General features: G+C 45.6%; 1 protein-coding gene across 2 annotated transcripts in view; it reads left to right on the top strand.

The window, feature by feature from the left end:
* Positions 1 to 18,369, top strand: part of TOP1 (DNA topoisomerase I) — a 92,160-nt gene extending 73,791 nt beyond the window's left edge. For both annotated transcript variants that reach the window (XM_006121884.5, XM_075901327.2), the window contains 10 exons: positions 160 to 347; positions 1,025 to 1,169; positions 2,238 to 2,381; positions 6,358 to 6,543; positions 9,157 to 9,225; positions 10,064 to 10,178; positions 11,330 to 11,457; positions 13,900 to 13,994; positions 15,065 to 15,214; positions 16,947 to 18,369. In XM_006121884.5, the coding sequence (XP_006121946.1) occupies positions 160 to 347; positions 1,025 to 1,169; positions 2,238 to 2,381; positions 6,358 to 6,543; positions 9,157 to 9,225; positions 10,064 to 10,178; positions 11,330 to 11,457; positions 13,900 to 13,994; positions 15,065 to 15,214; positions 16,947 to 17,049 (1,323 nt within the window). In that variant the 3' untranslated portion in view covers positions 17,050 to 18,369. The remainder of the gene's footprint in view (positions 1 to 159; positions 348 to 1,024; positions 1,170 to 2,237; positions 2,382 to 6,357; positions 6,544 to 9,156; positions 9,226 to 10,063; positions 10,179 to 11,329; positions 11,458 to 13,899; positions 13,995 to 15,064; positions 15,215 to 16,946) is intronic.
* The last annotated feature ends 1,021 nt before the right edge of the window (positions 18,370 to 19,390 follow it).

Here is a 19,390-nt window from a genome sequence, read left to right as displayed (position 1 = left end):
GGCAAGACTGCCATGTTCGTACAGCACCTACTACAGTGGGGCCCCAATCCTGATTGGGCTTGTAGGTACTACTGCAATACAGATACTAAATACATTTTGATGCTGAGCTACGCGTGTCTTTGGGTACACTGCAGTCTCCCTGTTTTAATGTCTTTCTAGAAAATCAAAGAAGAGAATGAGCGGTTACTAAAAGAATATGGCTTTTGTATCATGGATAATCACAAGGAAAGGATCGCCAACTTCAAGATTGAACCTCCAGGCCTCTTCAGAGGGCGTGGCAACCATCCCAAAATGGGCATGCTGAAGAGACGGATCATGCCAGAAGACATCATCATTAATTGCAGCAAGTGAGCATGGGATGCTTTGCACCTTGCTTTGCTTACTAGTTAGGATAACTTTTTTATCATATATTATATAAATTGATGTAGCATCTAAGAATTTAAAAGCACCTGCAGTGAGTTTTAGTCATTTTAGGGGTGTTGAGGTGAGAAATATGTAGAGAGAGGCTTGTACACAACTGATGGTTTCATTGTAAGCTCACACAGAGATCTCTGTCAACACACCTCCGTGTTGATCAACACCAGCATCTGCTGTTACAGTGCAGGACAGCTCCTATTAATTCTTGCTCCAAAGGGCACTTCTCATATCTGAATGTCCCACCTGACTTTTTCATGTGTCCTAAGAGGCAGCAGGCCTTGTGAAGGGTCTGCAGCCTTCTCCATGTAGACTAGCGAAACTGCAAAAACATTCCCAAATCAAAGCAAAGAGCTTCCCAACAATGGTACATATCACAGTAACTAACAAAAAGGAACAGTTCCATAAGACACTGAACATGGCTATGAATCTCTGACTTGCAGTTTGATTTAACTTCTATCCCGCTCCAAAATGCAATTGCCCAGACCAGAATAGGGAGAGAGACTTGCTTAATATTTACATTTTACTCCTTGCTAGTCATCTGTATTTTGTCATCTAGGGTCTATTAACACCATTTGTTTCTTCTTGCTGCTTCTGTCACCTTGTGCAGGGATTCCAAAGTTCCCCCACCTCCTCCAGGTCACAAATGGAAAGAGGTCCGGCATGACAACAAAGTGACCTGGTTGGTGTCATGGACTGAAAACATCCAAGGATCTATTAAATACATTATGTTGAATCCCAGCTCTAGGATCAAGGTAATTGTTTTTCTGGATGGTTGCTTGGCCATGTTAAATCTTAACTGGCTCTCTTTGGAGCATGGGAAGCAGGGGGGAAGTAGCCACCAAGCAGTTAAGGTAGGAGGCAGTGAAGCAAGACTGACTTTTTTCTTAGTTGCTTGGCCTTCGTTTTCCCCCTCTGCCAAATAAGGGGTAATAACTATTCTGCAGGAGTATGGAAGTATCTGTGAAGGATGTTCGGATTTCTAAATGGAAGCCTTTTGTGGTGTTGAATAAGTTTAAAAGAAAGTTTATACCCCAAAACCAGTATTGATTGACCTTTTCCTGTTTTAAGTATTTGTCTCTTAAGTTTGGCCCCCAGTGTTTCCTGCCTGATCATGCAGTGAAGTCCTAACCACATGCTGGGCATCAAACTATTGAAAAAGCATAAATCCCAGCTATGTTAATTCACTGCAAGATGGAGGAAGAGGAGAACAACAAACCTCGCTGTGAGCTTGGATAACTAGTTATTGTCAAATCATGTAAAACAAATGATGAGCCTTGGAGGTACTCAACTTCCCTTTTTAGTAGGACAGGTTTTTGGGAAGGCCTTCTAAGCAGGAAAATTGTCTGTTTAAAAAAAAAAAAAAAAAAAAAAAAAAAGGTCACCACGTTTACGGGATGGCTCCCCTGGAGCGAAAATAAGAGTCTTGTCCCATACCACATGCAGGAGATCATTCCTGATGACCAACAGTGAGTGTGTCGTCACATGCATCTAATGTGCTATCCAAATTGCTTGAAAGTGAATTCACTCAGTTGTCTTTATGGCTTTATTGAGCGAGTCTCTGATTGTGAGAGGGGCATCTCGGAGAAAATAGCAATCTCCTTAATAGAGTAAGGGAGCACCTTTGTACATGGAGGGGTCTGGAAGACAGAGTTCCTCAGCTGTCTGTTTTCTTACTTCTGTGGAGGCACTTGACGTCGTGGCTACTGAACTGTGTGCAACTGCATGAATTCCCGGTGGTGTGCACATAGGCTTGAGCAGGAATGCTCTGCTTCTGCTGCTCATTTTCAGGTGTGTTAGCTTGCTCGTGACTGTCTCTGCAGGGCGAGAAGGACTGGCAGAAATACGAGACAGCTCGGAGGTTGAAGAAGTGTGTGGATAAAATACGGAATCAGTATCGAGAAGACTGGAAGTCCAAAGAGATGAAAGTGCGACAGAGAGCCGTGGCACTGTACTTCATTGATAAAGTGAGGGTTGATTTCTGGCAATTTTTTCTTCTTGCCTCTTTATGAATAAAGATACAAAGTTGTTGGGCACCTGTGCCTAAGCCCAAATAAAACTGATAGAAATGCTTACACGCTGGACAGTGTAAATAAGGGAGTTGAAGGGTTTTGAGAGAAACTACTGGTTATTCTATTAGAAGTCGAGTCCTCAGAGGTCTCCTTCTGGACTGATTCTGGCCTCCCATTCCTCCCAATTAACTGGAAATCCAGATCAATAGACTGCCATACCAAACACGGCTATGCTGGGCAGTATTGTATCAGCCAAAAGCCACAATTAGGTTAACTCCACATCCCCGAGTTGGCTCAGTGGGAGCTCTGCAGGTGGGGGTAGGCCCTTAGCTTCCAGTAATTTCCAACTCCTTCTGAAATGTTTTGCTTTTTATTACTACTTAGGTATGAACGTCACGACTCTCACATGAACTGTGATAATTGCTCTTGCCACACTTAAGAAAATTATAGTCAGTCACCATGTTTGTACAATTGTAGTATTTAAAGCTATGTCCCTAATAGTGATAGCACCGCTGTGTGGCTTCTGTGACCAGTTAATTATTCATTCTGATCAACATGGATTGCTTTAAATCACAGTAATTTTAGTCATGATTTAAATTAGCAAGCAGGAAACTGTATGTAAATAATTTCTTTTAATCTTGTTTTGAATGCATACTTCTTAGTTATTTTCCTAAAGGAAGGTTCATTCTCACTGGTAGATAATGTTAAAATATGTTTATTTCCCATTTATATATGGCCTCTAAATGGAGTACTACTTTTGGCCAACCAAGAGGGTACATTATATCTATATATGTTTATTTAAGCAGTTGTATAGCGTAATCTACACTTACATCGTTTGTTTTTTTGCCTTGACAATCCCTACTGGGGGCCTATCTGCATCTTTGAGCAATGAATTTCCACTTTATGATGTCTAAATATCTTTGAAAATCTGGCCCCATGTGAGATGGCAGTAATAGATTGCGTCATCTCCCACCTCTTCTCTCCCAAAAGTAACTAAGGGTATGTCTAGATTGCATTCCTCTTTCAAGAGAGGAATGCAAATGCAGAGGAATGAAATTGCAAATGAAGCGCGGATTTGAATGTTGCATACTTCATTTGCATAATCGCGTCCAGGCGCTATTTCGAATTACCCTATTTCGAAAAAAGAAACGCTGTCTAGACGCGGTTATTTTGAAAGAAAACCCTTCTTTCGAAATTACCCTTAAACTTCATTTTATAAGGAGTAAGGGTAATTTCGAAAGAAGGGTTTTCTTTCGTCTCGACAGCATCTCACCAGCGTTTCTTTTTTCGAAATAGAGTATTTCGAAATAGCGCCTGGACACGATTATGCAAATGAAGTGCAGGAAATTCAAATCTGTACTTCATGTGCAATTTAGTTCAGCTGCATTTGCATTCCTCTCTTGAAAGAGGAATGTAGTGTAGACATACCCTAAGGCTCTAGGTTTTCTGTAGAAGAGAAGCTGAAAGTATTTACATTTGGAAAAACGTATATTTCTCATTTGCCCCACTGAAAGGCGGAAGAGTGACATTTAGAAAACTTGAGCTGTTCTCAGACATTAGCTGTTTTCCCTTTGGTGTTGCATGCTAATTTAAAAAGTAGCAACATTTAACTTATTAGAATTTAAAGATTCATTAATCTTTTTATTAAGTAATTTTAATTACATTAAACTAGAAGATTTACCTGGCATTGCTTGGATGCTTTGTCACCCCAAAAATATTTTCACTGGAGACCACCCAGGGTTACACTAGTATGGGTTTATTTCCACTAGGTAAAACTAAAGAGGAGAAAGCAGCCACCAAAGGTTTAAGCTAAAGAAGATAGAACTCTCTCGCACTCATGCAAGCAAGCAAGCACACACCCCTCCATTCATTCACTCATTCACACCCATTCATTCCTGCCCTCAGGTAACCACACACTTACACAGACATATGGGTTGCAGAAGGAGCCAAGGCATGTCTGCTCATCATGGCTGGGGAAGCTGGTCAGGAGGGACACTGAAGAGGAGCTTCTCAGGATCAGTGGAAGGAAAAAGAGAGTCTCACATCTGCTCCTTCTCTTTATATAGTGTCTGAATGGGTCCTGTGACTCATTTACCTTGTCATCAGGGAGCATGCCCAGACTTCCCTTCCTCCAGCAGAGAGCATGCCCAGACTTCCCTTTATCCAGCAGGGAGCATGCCCATACTGTGATAACTCATTGCCATGTGGTCCATTGTTCCAAGCCTTCTTCAAACACACTCTCACTCTCTCTCCATTCACCCAGGGGAGAATGCAGCTTAGGGAAAGTTACAAGCAGGATGACTGAGAGTTACAAAGATTACAAAATTGCAGTTTACAGTAAGTTTGAGAGTTACGCAGATTACAAAGTTTGACAAAGATCGCAATGAGTTACAGTTTAAAACCTTAGACCTTACAGTTTGGTGTAGCTTCAGAAAATCCATTTATATAAATCTAGTGAGCTCAGGCAGAGGCTTTTTTTATGCAACATGCTTAACCCAATTTTTTTTCCCTTCCTTTAAATCAGTACCCAGGGGTAGTGCAGGGGCTGAAGGGTTCAGTATGCAAGCCCTCTCTCACTGCAGGAGTTTGTGGCCAGGTGAGAAGCGCCTCTTCATGGTCGCTGCAGCTCCAGCAAACACAGCTGGGGGAGGGGTACATGTTCCCTGGCTGTAGCAGGTCCAGGTTTGTCTGCACCCTGCATCTTTCCCCCCAACAGAAGTGAGGCAAACTTCACTTTCCCTTCGTCAGGGACTGAGGGGTAAACTGCTTAGATGTTCCCATATGAATCATGGCAGAAGGAACTCACCCCCCCTACACACACTGCATCCCCCCCACCACCACCATGGGCGCCTGGGGATGGAAGGCTCAGGGCTCGGGGCACTTCTGGACTGGGGGGGAGAGGTAAAGAAAGGTCAGCCCCTTTCACCTGCCTGGTGATTGGGTCTCTTTTCTGTGTGGTTTTCTGAGAAGTAATCCCATTCCAGGAACATCTCATTCTCCTGGCACAACCAAACCCTGACCTTGTTTTAAGTTAGGATAAGAGGAAGCTGCCTACCGATTGATGGTCATGGTCCTAGCTCTACGGCTATGTCTATACTATGAGTTTTCTGGGCAAAAAATGTGCAAATGGACTCATTTGCATGAGTCGCGATCTCATTTGCATATTTTCTGCTGATCCATTTTTGCACTGGGTTTTTGTGCAAAAACAAGTAGTGTGGACGTTTTCTTTTTGCGCAAAAACCCCTTTTCCCACAAGATTGGTATATCTCCTTTTTGGAGGCATAAAGATCTTGCAGAAAAATGGTTTTTTGTTTTTTTCACAAAAAGAAAACGTTCGCACCACTTGTTTTTGCACACAAACCCCAGCGCAAAAACGGATCAGCAGAAAATATGCGAATGAGATTGCGACTCATGCAATACTCATAGTGTAGACATAGCCTTAGTGTTTAGGAGGAGTTCTTGAACAAACAGATGAACTATCCCTCATATGTAGCTGATTAGACTTTAACATAGGTGGTCATGTCAAATGTAATTTGGTATATAAAAAAGTATATTAATGTAAATAAAAAAAACATTTAAAAACAGTTTTTATTTATCTTGATATTGATCTAATTTTTTTATATCTTCTCATTGGCTCTAGGCATATATCTTCCATTGCGCTTCATTGTGTCTCCATATTTTTATATTGTAGCGTCAATAACCTGAGTTTCATACCTAAGTTATTTCTTTTATCTTCTCTAAATATTCATGCTTCCCTTCTGTTCAAGGATCAGGCATGGGGTACCATGCCAAATCAGATATTCTGGTTTCTGGGCAGGACAAGTCTCCTTGGATGAACCCACAGTCAATAAATTATAATAGCAGTTTGAAATGCCAAACTTTTTATCTTGGTTCCATTTGCTCACCTCTCCTTCTCTTGCTTAATTTGTAGCTTGCCCTGAGAGCTGGTAACGAGAAGGAAGAAGGGGAGACAGCGGACACTGTGGGCTGCTGTTCTCTCCGTGTGGAACACATTAATTTGCACCCGGAGTTGGATGGCCAGGAATACATGGTTGAATTTGACTTCCTTGGTAAAGACTCCATCCGATACTACAACAAAGTCCCCGTTGAAAAGAGGGTGAGATGTTTCCCATTCGTGTCCCTGTGCAATATTACAAGGAGAGGAGGAACAGGCTGGTGGAAAGTCTCCAGAAGTGACAATTCCTGTACATCATGTGTTAGCGAAATGTGAAGGCAGAAAATAAATTAGCTTATCTTCTGATCTTCCTTTCTTGTGGAGTCGTAAGGCTGCCACCAGTGTGACTCTGATGTGAAGTAATCATACTGGGGCTTTTAATGAGGTTTATCCTTTTTCTAACATCTCTGTGCTCTGAGCGGGTATCTGTTTCATCCATTCTAAACCCATGTGACCAGCAATGGTTATTTTAAAACCATGATGTGGGAGTGTTGCTAGTCTGTATTTTTTTTTTCCTCTGTGGTAGACTTCTTAGAGATGCAGTCGTGTCCGCAACGTCCCCAGCAAAGCTAAACCAGCAGCGTGAAGGGCACAGGCTGGCCAGCACTGGGCTACATTGTTACTAGTGTAGCAATAAGTAAACTTGGAGTTATGCTCAAAGATCATGGAAATGTGCTGAGAGATTGTTTTTGTTGAAGCTCGTGTCTGAATGTTTGCCCTCGGTGGGCTAGGCCCTGCTCTCAGGTACTCTGGTGTAAATCAATGGAGCAGCTTCTCTGAAGTATGTCTGACCTGAGAACTATTGTACAAAGTACATATCTGCTGACTGAGACTTTTCTGTCCCTTGCAATATTGATTTGCTTTGTTTATATTAAGTCCACCTGTTCTATCTCCGTAGTTACTTGGAAAGCTCCAAAAGAAACCTCCATCCATTCAGTATAAGCAGAGACATTTTAAAAAGCCAAGAAGTTAACACTGTATTTATTCTTGTGTGAGAAGTAGGAATCTGGCCTGCTAACAATACATGTAGCGCAGTGTATAAAATACCGTGTCTGTAATGCTGTGATAGATTGAATGACACAGAGCAGTAAATGTTGACTGACTTTTTCACACTGCCATCATTCTAGAAATGAGGAGACGGGAGAGTTAAGAAAGAAAAATCTATTATTTTGTTTTTAAATTCATTGGCATTAGTCCTTCTCTGGGTGTGTTCTTAAGGAGTTAACAGTGGGGGAATGGATTGAAATAAAAATCCCTGGGTATTTGGTGTCTTGTTTTCAAATTCTGTTGCTGAAAGCTTGGAAGTTGAGTTTTAAAGGGATTTCAGAGCTCTGTAGAGCAGAGAAACCTGGTCTGTCTCCATACTCTAGGGCAGCGGTTCCCAACCACCGGTCTGCAAACCCCTGTCTGCTGGGCCGTGGCACTGCCAGGCCACACCCCAGCAGCAGAGGGAGTGGTCCACTGGGCAACCGCGTGTGTTGCGGCTGCCTTACTGGCTGCCTACTGGAGCAGCCTTACTGTGGCCCCAGCCTGGCTGGCGGGGCCATGTGATCGGCAGCTGCAGTGCTCAGCTGGGGCCAAGTGCCGCATGGAGCCCGGGCTGTGGTGCTCAACTGGGGCCAAGCGCCACACGGGGCCCGGCTGCTGCGGTGCTCAGGAGTCCAGTGCGGTGCAGGCTCCGTGCAGCCCTCCCGCCACGCAGGGAAGTGCTCTGCACTCAGCTGGCAGCTGGGAGGTAGTGGCAGGCTAGGTGAGGGCGGCAGAGCAGGCACGGGGGCTCTGGGTGCAGAGCTAAGGCTGGAGGGCTCAGAGGCGGGGAGGGGCTGACACCGAGGGGCATTGTGACATCCAGGATGAGGAGCTGGCATGGGGGACTCTGGGGGTAGGGCTAATAGTGAGGAAGCTGGGGCGGGGACAGAGTGGGGACAGAGCTAATATTGGGGCCCTAGGGGACTCTGAGGATGGGATGCTGGCACTATGGGGATTGGGTACAGTGAACTCAGGGGTCAGTGGCTGGCACTGAGAGATAGTGGAGGGGTAAGCAGCTCTAGGGGTTAGTGCTAGCTCTTGGGGCTGTGGCTTTTTATACTGTGAACTGGTAACATTGTATTTGCACGTTTGAATATTCATCGTTTGCATAATGAATATGCAAATACAATGTTGCTGGTCCGCTGAAAGTTTGTGAATGGGTTTTATACCGGTCTCCGATATAAAAAAGCTTGGGAGCCAAGATTGTTCTTCTGTGTAAGTGCTTGTAGTGTAGTTGTGTAAAACCTCCAACACAACAAGGGTTGTCACATTGGCTTGGGCCTGAGATGGCAACCCTTTCTGATGGGAGGAGGATCAGAGTGCACATTGGGCAGGAAGGGGGCTATGCGAGTAACCTTGTTGTACCAGGGAAAAGTGCCAGCTTGGCTTTCTTCATCCAGGGCACGTAATAGCAAAGGCAGCAGCAGAGTCTCCCTGAGCCTTGTCCTAGAGGGATGGCCTCAGAGGCGGGATGGGCCGTGCGTTCTTTGGCTGTTCTGCTGCCCGGGAGGAGACATAGCACAAGCTCTAGTGATGACGTGGGATGTGGACACCTGTCCAGTAGGAATGTGACCCAGTTCTTCTCAGATGAGTCACCAGGAGCCTTCAGAAGGGAATAACCTTCAGGCACTGCTGAACTGGGCCCCCAGAAGCGAAAGGCTCTCTATCCCCTTACCCAACCTCAGGGCCGCCAAGTCGCCTCACTTTGCCTTGTGATGTATATTTTTCCCTTCTCCTTTCTATTAGGTTTTTAAGAATCTTCAGCTGTTCATGGAGAACAAGCAGCCTGAGGATGACCTTTTCGACAGACTTAATGTAAGCAACAGCACTGCTCCAGAGCCCCGCCCCGAACCCTAGCAATTCTTACTGTGCTGTTAGTCTAACATAGTGTGACAGCTCTGTTGCTTGGGCCCGTCAATAGCAAATTGCCCTGCCACAGGGGAGGCCTAGATTTCATCTGACTGTGTTTCCAGGGGGGCTGGCAGAGACTGGCACAGCAGCAATGACCATCTGTCTCCAGTAGGGATGTGCACATTTCAGTGATGAGTCTAAACCCTTAGCCTTTAAGCAGGTAGGGTTGCTTTGAGTAGGAGCTTGTTGCCTTGCAGTGGCAGCCTGAGCATGGGGAGGAGGCGTGGGATGGCTGAGGGTAGCTTGGCTGTCCACCACGCACACATTCAGATCCAGTTGAACTCTATGAAGGCAGCTTCAGGGGGTAGTGCTGAGGGTCCCTTCTCAGTGAGAGAGACTCACCCCCACAAACTGGGGCCAAAAGTGTAACTGAAGGAAGACTAATCACTTTAACCACTTGAACGAATGGCATATCAGATGCTAGTTCCCCCTCCTCCCTAATCTCCGTCAATGCAGGTCTAAAGGCCAGTTCCATCCCAGCCCCTTGTTCACTTTGCCAATAGTTGTGGCTATTCCATGTTCCTTCTTTTTCCTATATTGGCCTAAGGAAGACAATGCAAGGTTCCAGGTATGGCTTGCATGTTCTGCTTGATTGGCTCATAGTATGTGCACCTAGAAATTCACAGCTAGCCCTCTGAGCCAATGGCAAGAATGTGAGTCCAGCAAGGGTACAAATGTTCAGAAGGATTCTAGTCCTAGTGCTGGAGAGACTGAAACCTTAAATTTTTTTCTGCTCCCTTAGACCAGTATCTTAAATAAACATCTTCAAGACCTTATGGAAGGCCTGACAGCCAAGGTATTCCGTACTTACAATGCCTCCATCACGCAGCAGCAGCAGCTGAAGGAACTCACTACCCGTAAGTGCTACTGTCTACCTACCCTCATTTATGGTGGTGATTTATGTGGTGGTAATGCCATGGGGTGGATCCCTGCTGTTCCTGGCCAATGAGGCCTAAAACCCTAGGAAGAGGATGAACAAGTTACTTAGAATGAAACATGACTTAGGATTTTCCACATAAATTCTGAAAGTTTGACCTCTCTTGAAGTGGTTAAGTTAGAGAGAGAGAGAGAGAGAGAGAGAGAGAGGGCTCTGGTCCCCCACAAGGCTGCATTATCCACTCCAGTGGCACAAGGCAACCTCAATGAGGACTTTGCCGGCTTCCTAAGGATACCAGATGGCATAGGGTTGGCTATTCTAGACCTAGGCTACTCCCCTTGCAGCCCCCAACATAAGAGACGTGGCTGAAGTGAGAGTTTGAGAGATCTGCAGCTGGTAGCCCGTCCACAGCTGCCAGAACAGCCCTGTGACTCCTGGCTTGCACTGGGGATGGGCCACTGACCCCAGGATTGGGGTGATGCAGAGTTGGCCTACAGCCATCCTGCTGCACTGTTACCATCATCTCCAGGAGTGCTGTAGTCAGCAGATAGGTGTCCAGAACCTGCCCCCTCACTGTCTTGAGAGGTGTTTAGCTTAAGAAACTTAAAATTCGAGAAGTAACCCTCTGAGGTGGTGAAAGGGGGAAGAGGGATTATGTCCTGGAAAACCCCTCCCTCTGTGCATCTGGGGCGTGCGGGCCAGCATTCCATCCAAATGCTGCACCACACACAAATGAGCTAACTCACCTTCGAAAGCCAGGAAAGACTTTTTCCTACAGAAGGGCGCCTGGAAACTCAGCACAGTTAAGGGTCGGGCCCAAGTTTGCATGCTACGAAGAATAGCCCTGGCTTACCCTACTTGGACTGATAGGTGTGCTGCCCTCTCCATTGTTGACTGTGCTTTGCTCTTCTCTGCTGAAATTACTCCCGACTGTGGTGCACAAAATGAAACATGGAATCTTTAACTTGGTACCAGAATAAAATTGGGCTTTGGGATTTCAGTGCACTGCTGAGGCGTACTAGAATACTAACTTAGCCTCATTTAGTGCCTATGAATCAATAAAAGCTGTGGCACACATCCATGGCTGCTTGACCTCTGAGAGCTGTTTCATCTGCTTTTCAACTTTTTCAGCGGATGACAACATCCCCGCAAAGCTCCTTTCCTATAACCGTGCCAATAGAGCTGTTGCTATTCTTTGTAACCACCAGAGGGCGCCACCAAAGACCTTTGAGAAATCCATGATGAATCTACAAACCAAGGTAATTTTTTAGTCTCCTTTGGATTAAAGACAGAGCTGGAAACCACTTTATTCCCTTTGTTTTGAGTATATCATTTGCATCTAGCTATGGTGTATCAAACTGCACTGAAAGGGACTCTGCTTTCCATTGCCTCAGAGTGCTGGTGTGGCTGAGCCTGAAACCACTGTCTCGAAAGCCGAGTCGTCTGGTTTTTAAAAGACAATCTCAGACTGAAGCTCCACCTTGAAGACCAACCATCTCATACGCATGCGCCCTTCTCCACATGAATAGAACAAAATCGGCCACTTCTCAGCTGACTTTCTGCCCCAGATCAATCAGGTGCCCGGGGCCTGAGCTGGCTTTCTAGGCCAGAAAAGTCCCTCGAACGTAGTTCTTTCAAGATGCTGTTTTCCCCTCAGCGGACTCTGATTGCACTCTGTGGACACTAGAGCTTAATTTAAAACCACAGGGCTTATCTCTGGCTTGTGGCCCTGAAAGGAAACCAGAGTTGTGTGTCTGCTCCCTTCCGAGTGGCCTGGGAGACCATTGTATCAATGCACTCTGTTCCTCTACCTCGACCTCTTCCTTTACAGATTTTCTGCTGAAGGCCATGAGGTCAAAATGTGGCTAGGTCTGTTTGCAGCATTACTTCCTTTAAAATAGCCTTCACCATAAGGTGGCCCTGTGTTAGCACTGGGATGTTCTCTTGCTTCTGAAACACTTACCCTGACTTCCCCTTCCCCTGAATTTTACAATTGAATTGAGAGTTCTTACCTTGGGAGGTTTTAAAATAGCAGTTAAGTGCCGAGGACCTGAGAATCTTTAAACCTTACTAGATCCCAAGCTTAAGGCTGACTGTCTAGATCAGTGTTTCCCAATTTTATTTGGCCACAGAACTCTTTTAAACTCAAAAGAATTTTGCGGAACCCCTAATAACAGTCTAATATATGGAGCTGAAAAAGTAGACCACAAGTAAGTAAGGATAATATTAAACAAATGCTTAACAAGGTCATGAGATCAACATTTAGTTTAATTGCACATATTTATAAACAAAAATCACATACTAATTATTATTATTATTTAAATCATAAAATGTTATTGTGATGGAACATTTCTCGCAGAACCCTTATTTTCACTTCACAGAACCCCAGGGTTCCGCAGAACACCATTTGGGAAACGCTGGTCTAGATTCAGTGTTTGCTATTTTTGGAAGGTTACAAGAGCATGGCATCCTTGTGCTTGTGGGCATAAACTGCTCACCAACTTGGGTCAGGAAATCTCCCTCCATGGGATTGTCTGGCACATTGAAATGCATTTTTATTGGGTTGCATCCAGCATACTTGGGAGAGGCTAGCTGACTAAATGGGCTGTTGGCCAGCTCCGCTTTGGCAAACCTTATTGTAGTTCCGCTCAGTTCCATTGCTCAGATGCCAATTCCTGGGCAGTAACCGGAGGCTTTCCCCTACCCTATTGCCTTCCGCACGGAACTGTCCATTCCGATGCCTCAAGAGCCCCTTTCTGGGGGAGAGATGATCCCCCTGCACCATCCCCAAGCTGGCCTCTGTGTGCAGCACATTTGAAAGGCCAATGGGCTAATTTTTGCAAATGTAATTAATGATGTAGAGTACGGATGTCAATGGATACTTGGGTAATGGATTGACCGATAAGTGATCGATTACCCAATAAGCAATTGCTCATTGGTTAACAGTCCTGATTAATCACAACAGCCTCCAGTCCCCCTTCCCCCCGCATGTTCTCTGCATTTAAAACTCAGACCAGCAGGCTGGCTCAGTCCTAGCTTGCTAATCCAAGTTTTAAATGAAGAATGTGTAGAGGAGCCTCCTACTACCCTGCGCTATTACCTCTGTATCAGAGACCGCGCAGGGTGGCAGCAGCAGCAGCCTCTGTCTGCAGGAGTCTAGAGTTCCCCATGGACAGAGGCTGCTCCTGCATCCCATGGAGCAGCCTCTGTCTGCAGCAAGCCCAGGCCTGCCGTAGACAGAGGCTGCCTGGGCCCCTGGTGAACAGGAGCTGCTGCCAGCCCTGTGCTGGGGGCCGAGTACAGAATTACTGTGTAACTGCTAAGAAACGTAGCAGTTAAATGATTATTAAAATAAATTCTATCTAACATCCCTAATGTGGAGTGACTCCATTTTCCAGTGTTCACCTGGAGGCATCTTGGATGGGCTTGATTGGCAGAGGGCAAGTGTATAGCAGATTAGGCACCTCGAAGGGATGCTAAGTCACTTTTGAAAGCATTGGCCCAGTGGTTGACAATTTAAAGTCTGCTCTGGGCTCATCCCCTACTCAGACATCCACTGCAGTGGTTGAATTCCAGGCCATTTGAGACAGATGGCTTTGTTCATAGGTTTGAGCAGTTCCCCTGGATATCGGCAAACTCCTGTTCTGTAGTAATGGGTGTGATTCCTAATTCCTTATTCTCTGGGGTTTTGCCTCTTCTAGATTGATGCCAAGAAGGACCAGTTAGCCGATGCCAGGAGAGAACTGAAAAGCGCCAAAGCTGATGCCAAGGTCCGGAGGGATGAAAAGTCTAAAAAGTAAGTCTGGCTTTGGAGTAGACAAGCTTGAAAGGTCTCATGTGGTAGCACAGTCGACAATGGGACTGTTACTGCAATAGCAGTGCTGCTTTAAATTGCACACACACAGCATCTACACATCCTCCTCTCCCAACTTATGGTCCTTAGTGAGGTTTTGTCGTGTTCTCCCCCTCCTCTCCCCTGCCCCCGCCTACGCCTTCAGGCCTGCATTATTGAATGGCCATTTTGCTGAGGCGCGCTGTGGAGTCTGTTGCTGCTTATGTGGTCAGTAGTGAGCTGCACGGAGCTCTGCTTTTTGCAACCTACTCCCCTCCAGTGCTTCCTTCAGCTCAGCATGTGACTGACAGTTTAGCAAGCTGGAAGCAAGTCTGAGAGGAGAGAGCAGAACATTCCTCGGTAACCCCAGGTCTGTCTTCAAAGAAAGCTGTGCGTGATGACTTGGCCAGACCCCTCTCTGGTCTGTTTCACCACATAGATCCTCCCCACTTACCTACCTACCTACCTCTCCCTGGAAAAAAGTGAGCAATGTGCTTTCCAAGCGTAGGCAGTGGATGGTATCTTAGCTTCTGCTCCAGTGGAGACTGCAAAGCAGCCTGGTGGGTGCTGAATTCAGAGACCAGATAGGAGTATACAGTTGTACTTAGACTTCCAAGAGGGCACTCTACAAACAGAATAGGAAAAGTGACCCCTTTCTGCTCAGACTTAATACAGTGGTCTTGTCCCATGCCACATCATGCAGGAGCAGCCTGCCTGGCTTTAGACTGGGGTTTCCCTTTTTTACAGGAATAGTAAAGAACCAACACTAGAGTCCTGAACAAATTCCCACTTGGGTAACCACACTCAGTCTCTTTAAAACCTCATCAAAGAGCTGCCGCTGCTACCACATTCTCAGTTTTGTTACTGAACTGTTTCAAGTGTTGTCACCTTTCACCTTGGTGATGGCTGTCCCACGGTGCTGATTGGCATTGCTTGCCAAGCACTGGATCTGCAAGTTGCCGGAGTCCCTTTGACTCCCTGACAAAGGCCTAGCTCCTTTCCAAACAATTCCCTGACAGTTGCCTCCCACGCAGGACAGTGGAGAGCAAGAAGAAAGCCGTGCAGAGGATTGAGGAGCAGCTGATGAAGCTGGAGGTTCAGGCCACAGACAGAGAGGAGAACAAGCAAATTGCCTTGGGCACCTCCAAACTCAACTACCTGGATCCCAGGATCTCAGTTGCCTGGTAAGCACCGCTCTGGAGAAGATTCCCTAGCCTCTGGGCTAGGCCAACTGCCCCACAGTGGGGGGAAACTTAGCACAGCTCTTGCTTGACCCTCCCTGAAATCTCAGCCTCTCTGAATCTCTCTTGTGTATTAGACTGAACTCAAGATTTTTTCCTAAGAGCATCTTCCAGCAGGAAGGAATAGCAGCGTCTCTGGGACCAAAAGGGCAGCAATTGTTAAACGGCGGTGTCTTAATTTAGCATCCGTGGAGCTAGACACAAGCATACTGGGCAGGCGTCCTTCCCCTTCTTCTCCACTTTCGTAGCACATCTCTTTTCTTACCTGCAATTGCCCTGCCCTGCTTATAGTTTCTGAGCTTTCTGAATCATGCCAGTTGTGTGTGGAAGTAACTTCTAACCTAGACGCTCTCAGCCTAATCTCTATCAGACGAAGTTGGGGATTCTGCACCACCAGTGGTGAATTTTAGCCTTTGTAAATTGCCTACAGAATTAGAAATTCCTAAGGCAAAGAGTTAGCAGATACCAAAAGGTTTCCTTTACTTTTTCATTGCATCCATACAGATAAGTGAAAAATATGTTTTGCAGCCTGAGTGATTCTTAGCAAAGACACACCTCTCCTGTGCTTGCCATTAGCCATCCTAATTAGCTTTGCTACTGGCAATTGCAGGATGGTGTGCAACTTGAATGCTAGCCTTGTGAATTCAATCCATCCAAAGTAGCCCCAGCGAGTGATTAAAACAGCTTGGACTTGCTAGCCACAGCGCCCGCCACATGGCATCAGAAAGGTGATGTTCACTAATGTCTGAAGCGTGACCGCTGATCAGAGATAGGGACACATGGGGCGTCCGCACCTCTGGATCTGGCATACTGGGTGATTCAAGGGCTATGCAAAGAAAGGTAAATGTGCCGCAGACAGGATAGGTGAGGTTGGGGGAAAAGGAGTTGCAGGTTGTAAGGGGTTTAACACAAGGATGGTGTCGTCATGCCCTTGTGTCATGCCAGCCACTCAGTGGAGAGCTGGCCCTGATTCTCCTCTCTGCAAATATTAGGGAGAGGGACAACTAGCAGTAAGCTGAGTTGGCTAGGAATTGTGAATGAGGGTCGGCAAGGCTAGTGGGAGGATCAGGCTGGCAGGGAGGCAGCTTTGTGTGAGCTAATGAATAGTAGGGATGTAATAGGGACTGGACTTGATGACCTCTCGAGGTCCCTTCCAGTCCTAGTATTCTATGAATAGTGTATTTGGTTAAATGATTAATCGATGCTCATCAGTTAATGCTACCGGCTACAGGCTACACGCAGCCCCTCTTCTTCCTCTTCCTCCTCTGTGGCTTTGCAAGTAAATTTTTTAGTGGGCTGGCTTGAGCCGGGACTGAGCCAGCCTGCCTGCCCACCGGCTCCTAAAATGCTTTTTGTGCAGATACGCAGCAGGGGTAGCTGCCGAGGCCCAGCACAAGCTGGGACTGAGCCAGCTGCCTGCCTGCCAGCTTGAGAGCTACTTTCAATGTAGAGCCATTTATTGGGTAACCTTTGTAACTGACAAAAGATTTGTTGGCTACACGGTTACCGGAGTAAACACAATTTAACATACCTAATGGATAGAGGGGCACAGAGAGAAAGAGGAGAAGTGTTGCATTGGAGCAAAAAGGCTAATGATCCTCTGACGGGTGTGTTCCTGTTGGAGAGCGTGTTTATATGCATGGGTGAGTAACTTCTGTCTCCTTCTCTCCTGCAGGTGTAAGAAGTGGGGGATTCCTGTAGAGAAGATTTATAACAAAACCCAACGAGAGAAATTTGCCTGGGCAATTGACATGGCAGATGAAGATTATGAGTTTTAACCTGTTTTTAATGAGTTGGATTTTATGGAAAAAGGGGTGGGGGGAAGCCTGGTTTTAGGGAGATTGATAAACTGTGAGCCTTACTTGTCCTAATTGTGGGGAGGGGGTAAGGAGGGGCAAGCAAGCATCCGACAAAGAAACCAACATCTTTGAGAAAAGATAACCCTGGAAATATTATAAAGGAGCTGAGCCAGTTGTCCTATGGACAACTTATATAAAAATGTTTCAGAGATCCAAATTCTAGCTGTATGGTTTTGGTTTTTTTTTGTTTTCTCTTGAGGCAGGGCAAGTGAATGGGAGATTTGTCAACCTTCCACCAGGCAAATTTACCATTACACTGAAAAGGTTGGGGAATCTTTAGCTACTGTATACATGATCCAATTATATTGGTGCGTTTTTACAGTTAGGGTTTTGCAATAACTTCTATATTTTAATAGAAAATGAACTCCTCAAACCCCTGCCCCTCCCTCTGCCCCATTTCAGGAATTTAACAAAATTTAAAAACCCAACGCACCTGACGCAGCTGTCACAATGGTCATGGAGGTACCTGCTGTTGGTTTTTTTTCAGTTCTACTCAAAGCAATCGTGGCATTGGAATATAAATTTAATAAAAACCCAAAACAACCCACCGCATCTGTTCAAAGCAAAGCATGATGGGAATATGCTCCTGACTTGAGTGTTCTCTTTTAAATGTGAATTTTTATTTCTTTTAATTATTTTAAAATATTTAAATGTTTTTCTTCTTGATCTTAAAGATCGTGTAGGTTTTGAGGGGAGGGTGGGGAGGGATGGATGAGTGGGAGGGGAAGGATGAGTGTGGAATTTGAGGAGAAATGAAATCAGTGACAAACAATTTTCCCATCATCCTTTGTGCTGAGCACGCTGTATACATTTAAATTATACCCACCTTTTAGGTTTGGCAGGCTGTTTTCTTTGCTTTCCCCCCTTTTTCTAGCCCCCCCTCCCCTCTTTTACTTGAAAGATTTTATTGTGTAAAAAGTTTCACACAGGTCAATAAATTTCGAGGGAAATGAGCATTGGTCCAAAAAAAAAAAAGGAAAAATAATCAAGATTTTAGGGCTTTTATTTTTTCTTTTGTAATTGTGTATAAAAATTTTAAAAAATAAAAAGCAGAACTTTTAATGTGAAACCTTTTTTTTTTTTGCTATAATCATTAGTTTTAGAGGCATTGTTAGCTTAGTGTGTGTGCGAAGACCATTTCCCACAGTCTTTCCTCAACAAGTATCTTCTATTTTTATCATGAATTCCCTTTTAATCAACTGTAGGTTATTTAAAATAAATTCCTACGATTTAACCGAACGTTGCCTTTTGTGTGTTCTTCCATCCAACTCTCCAGGGGGCCAACATCAGCCTCCAGCAGCGAAAGCATCACAAATGGGGTGTGGCTTAGGTGTGACAAGGCAACTTACTATCCCTTCTCCTCGATTATGCAAGCTGCCATAACATGGTCTGTTGGACTGGACACCAAGAGAATAGAAGGGTAGTCCTAGATCTGCCACTGATCTGATGGGCACCTGTACCTCTGACTTCCTGCCATTTGTCTGTCTCGATTGAGTGTTTCAGGACAGAAATGTTGTCATTGTATTTATACAGCACCTAGCACAATGGGCCAGTCGCCATAACACACAACACCTCACGCTGTAATGTCATTGCAGCTCGGTGGACTAGGCCTAGTTCTTCGGCTGGGTCAGTAGTTGGATATGGGAACGTCAAAGAGAACCAGGGGTTCCAAAAAGTGCTTTTGGTGATTGTCGGTAGCACACCTCTCTCTGAAGCTGTAACCTGGTATGGTGCTAGGGGCACTGGGTGACTGGCCATGCCAGCTTTTTGATGAGGTCTGACATTGAGTTTCTGACTGAGTGCTCTAAGGATCCTGTGGAATTTTCTACCCCAGTTGAGGGGGTTTTGTCCTGACATTCTGCTCTCATGCTGCCTTTCCAAATTCTTCCTTGTGCGTGGTGTTGGCTGACTAGTCATCACTGGTCTCCAAGCTGTTGTGTAGTGTTTGCCAGGCGCTGTTCAACAGCTGCTTTTCATCCCAGTGCTGGTGGAATGCACACTGCTCTGGGGTCCAGAGTAGTGCCTACTCCTCCAAGCTTTCCACGCACTGAGCTGCAGTTGATGGGCGTTCATTGTACAAGGCAAGGCTGTCCTTTGGAGATCCGTGCTGAAGAAGGGGCTTGTCTCTTGTGTGGAGCTATGCAGAGGGACTGGAGCAGCTACGTGGGAGTGTTGGAAAGCATTGAGCTGTGGAATGAGGAATACAGCACACTGCAGGGCTTAGCAATGGCTCATGCAGTCAGGGGAGCTATCCGCTGGT

This window comes from Pelodiscus sinensis, chromosome 17, assembly GCF_052426305.1.
Source record: "Pelodiscus sinensis isolate ZL-2025 chromosome 17, ASM5242630v1, whole genome shotgun sequence".
In the NCBI taxonomy this organism is placed as follows: Eukaryota; Metazoa; Chordata; order Testudines; family Trionychidae; genus Pelodiscus; species Pelodiscus sinensis.
This window is presented reverse-complemented; position numbering and strand designations above follow the sequence as displayed.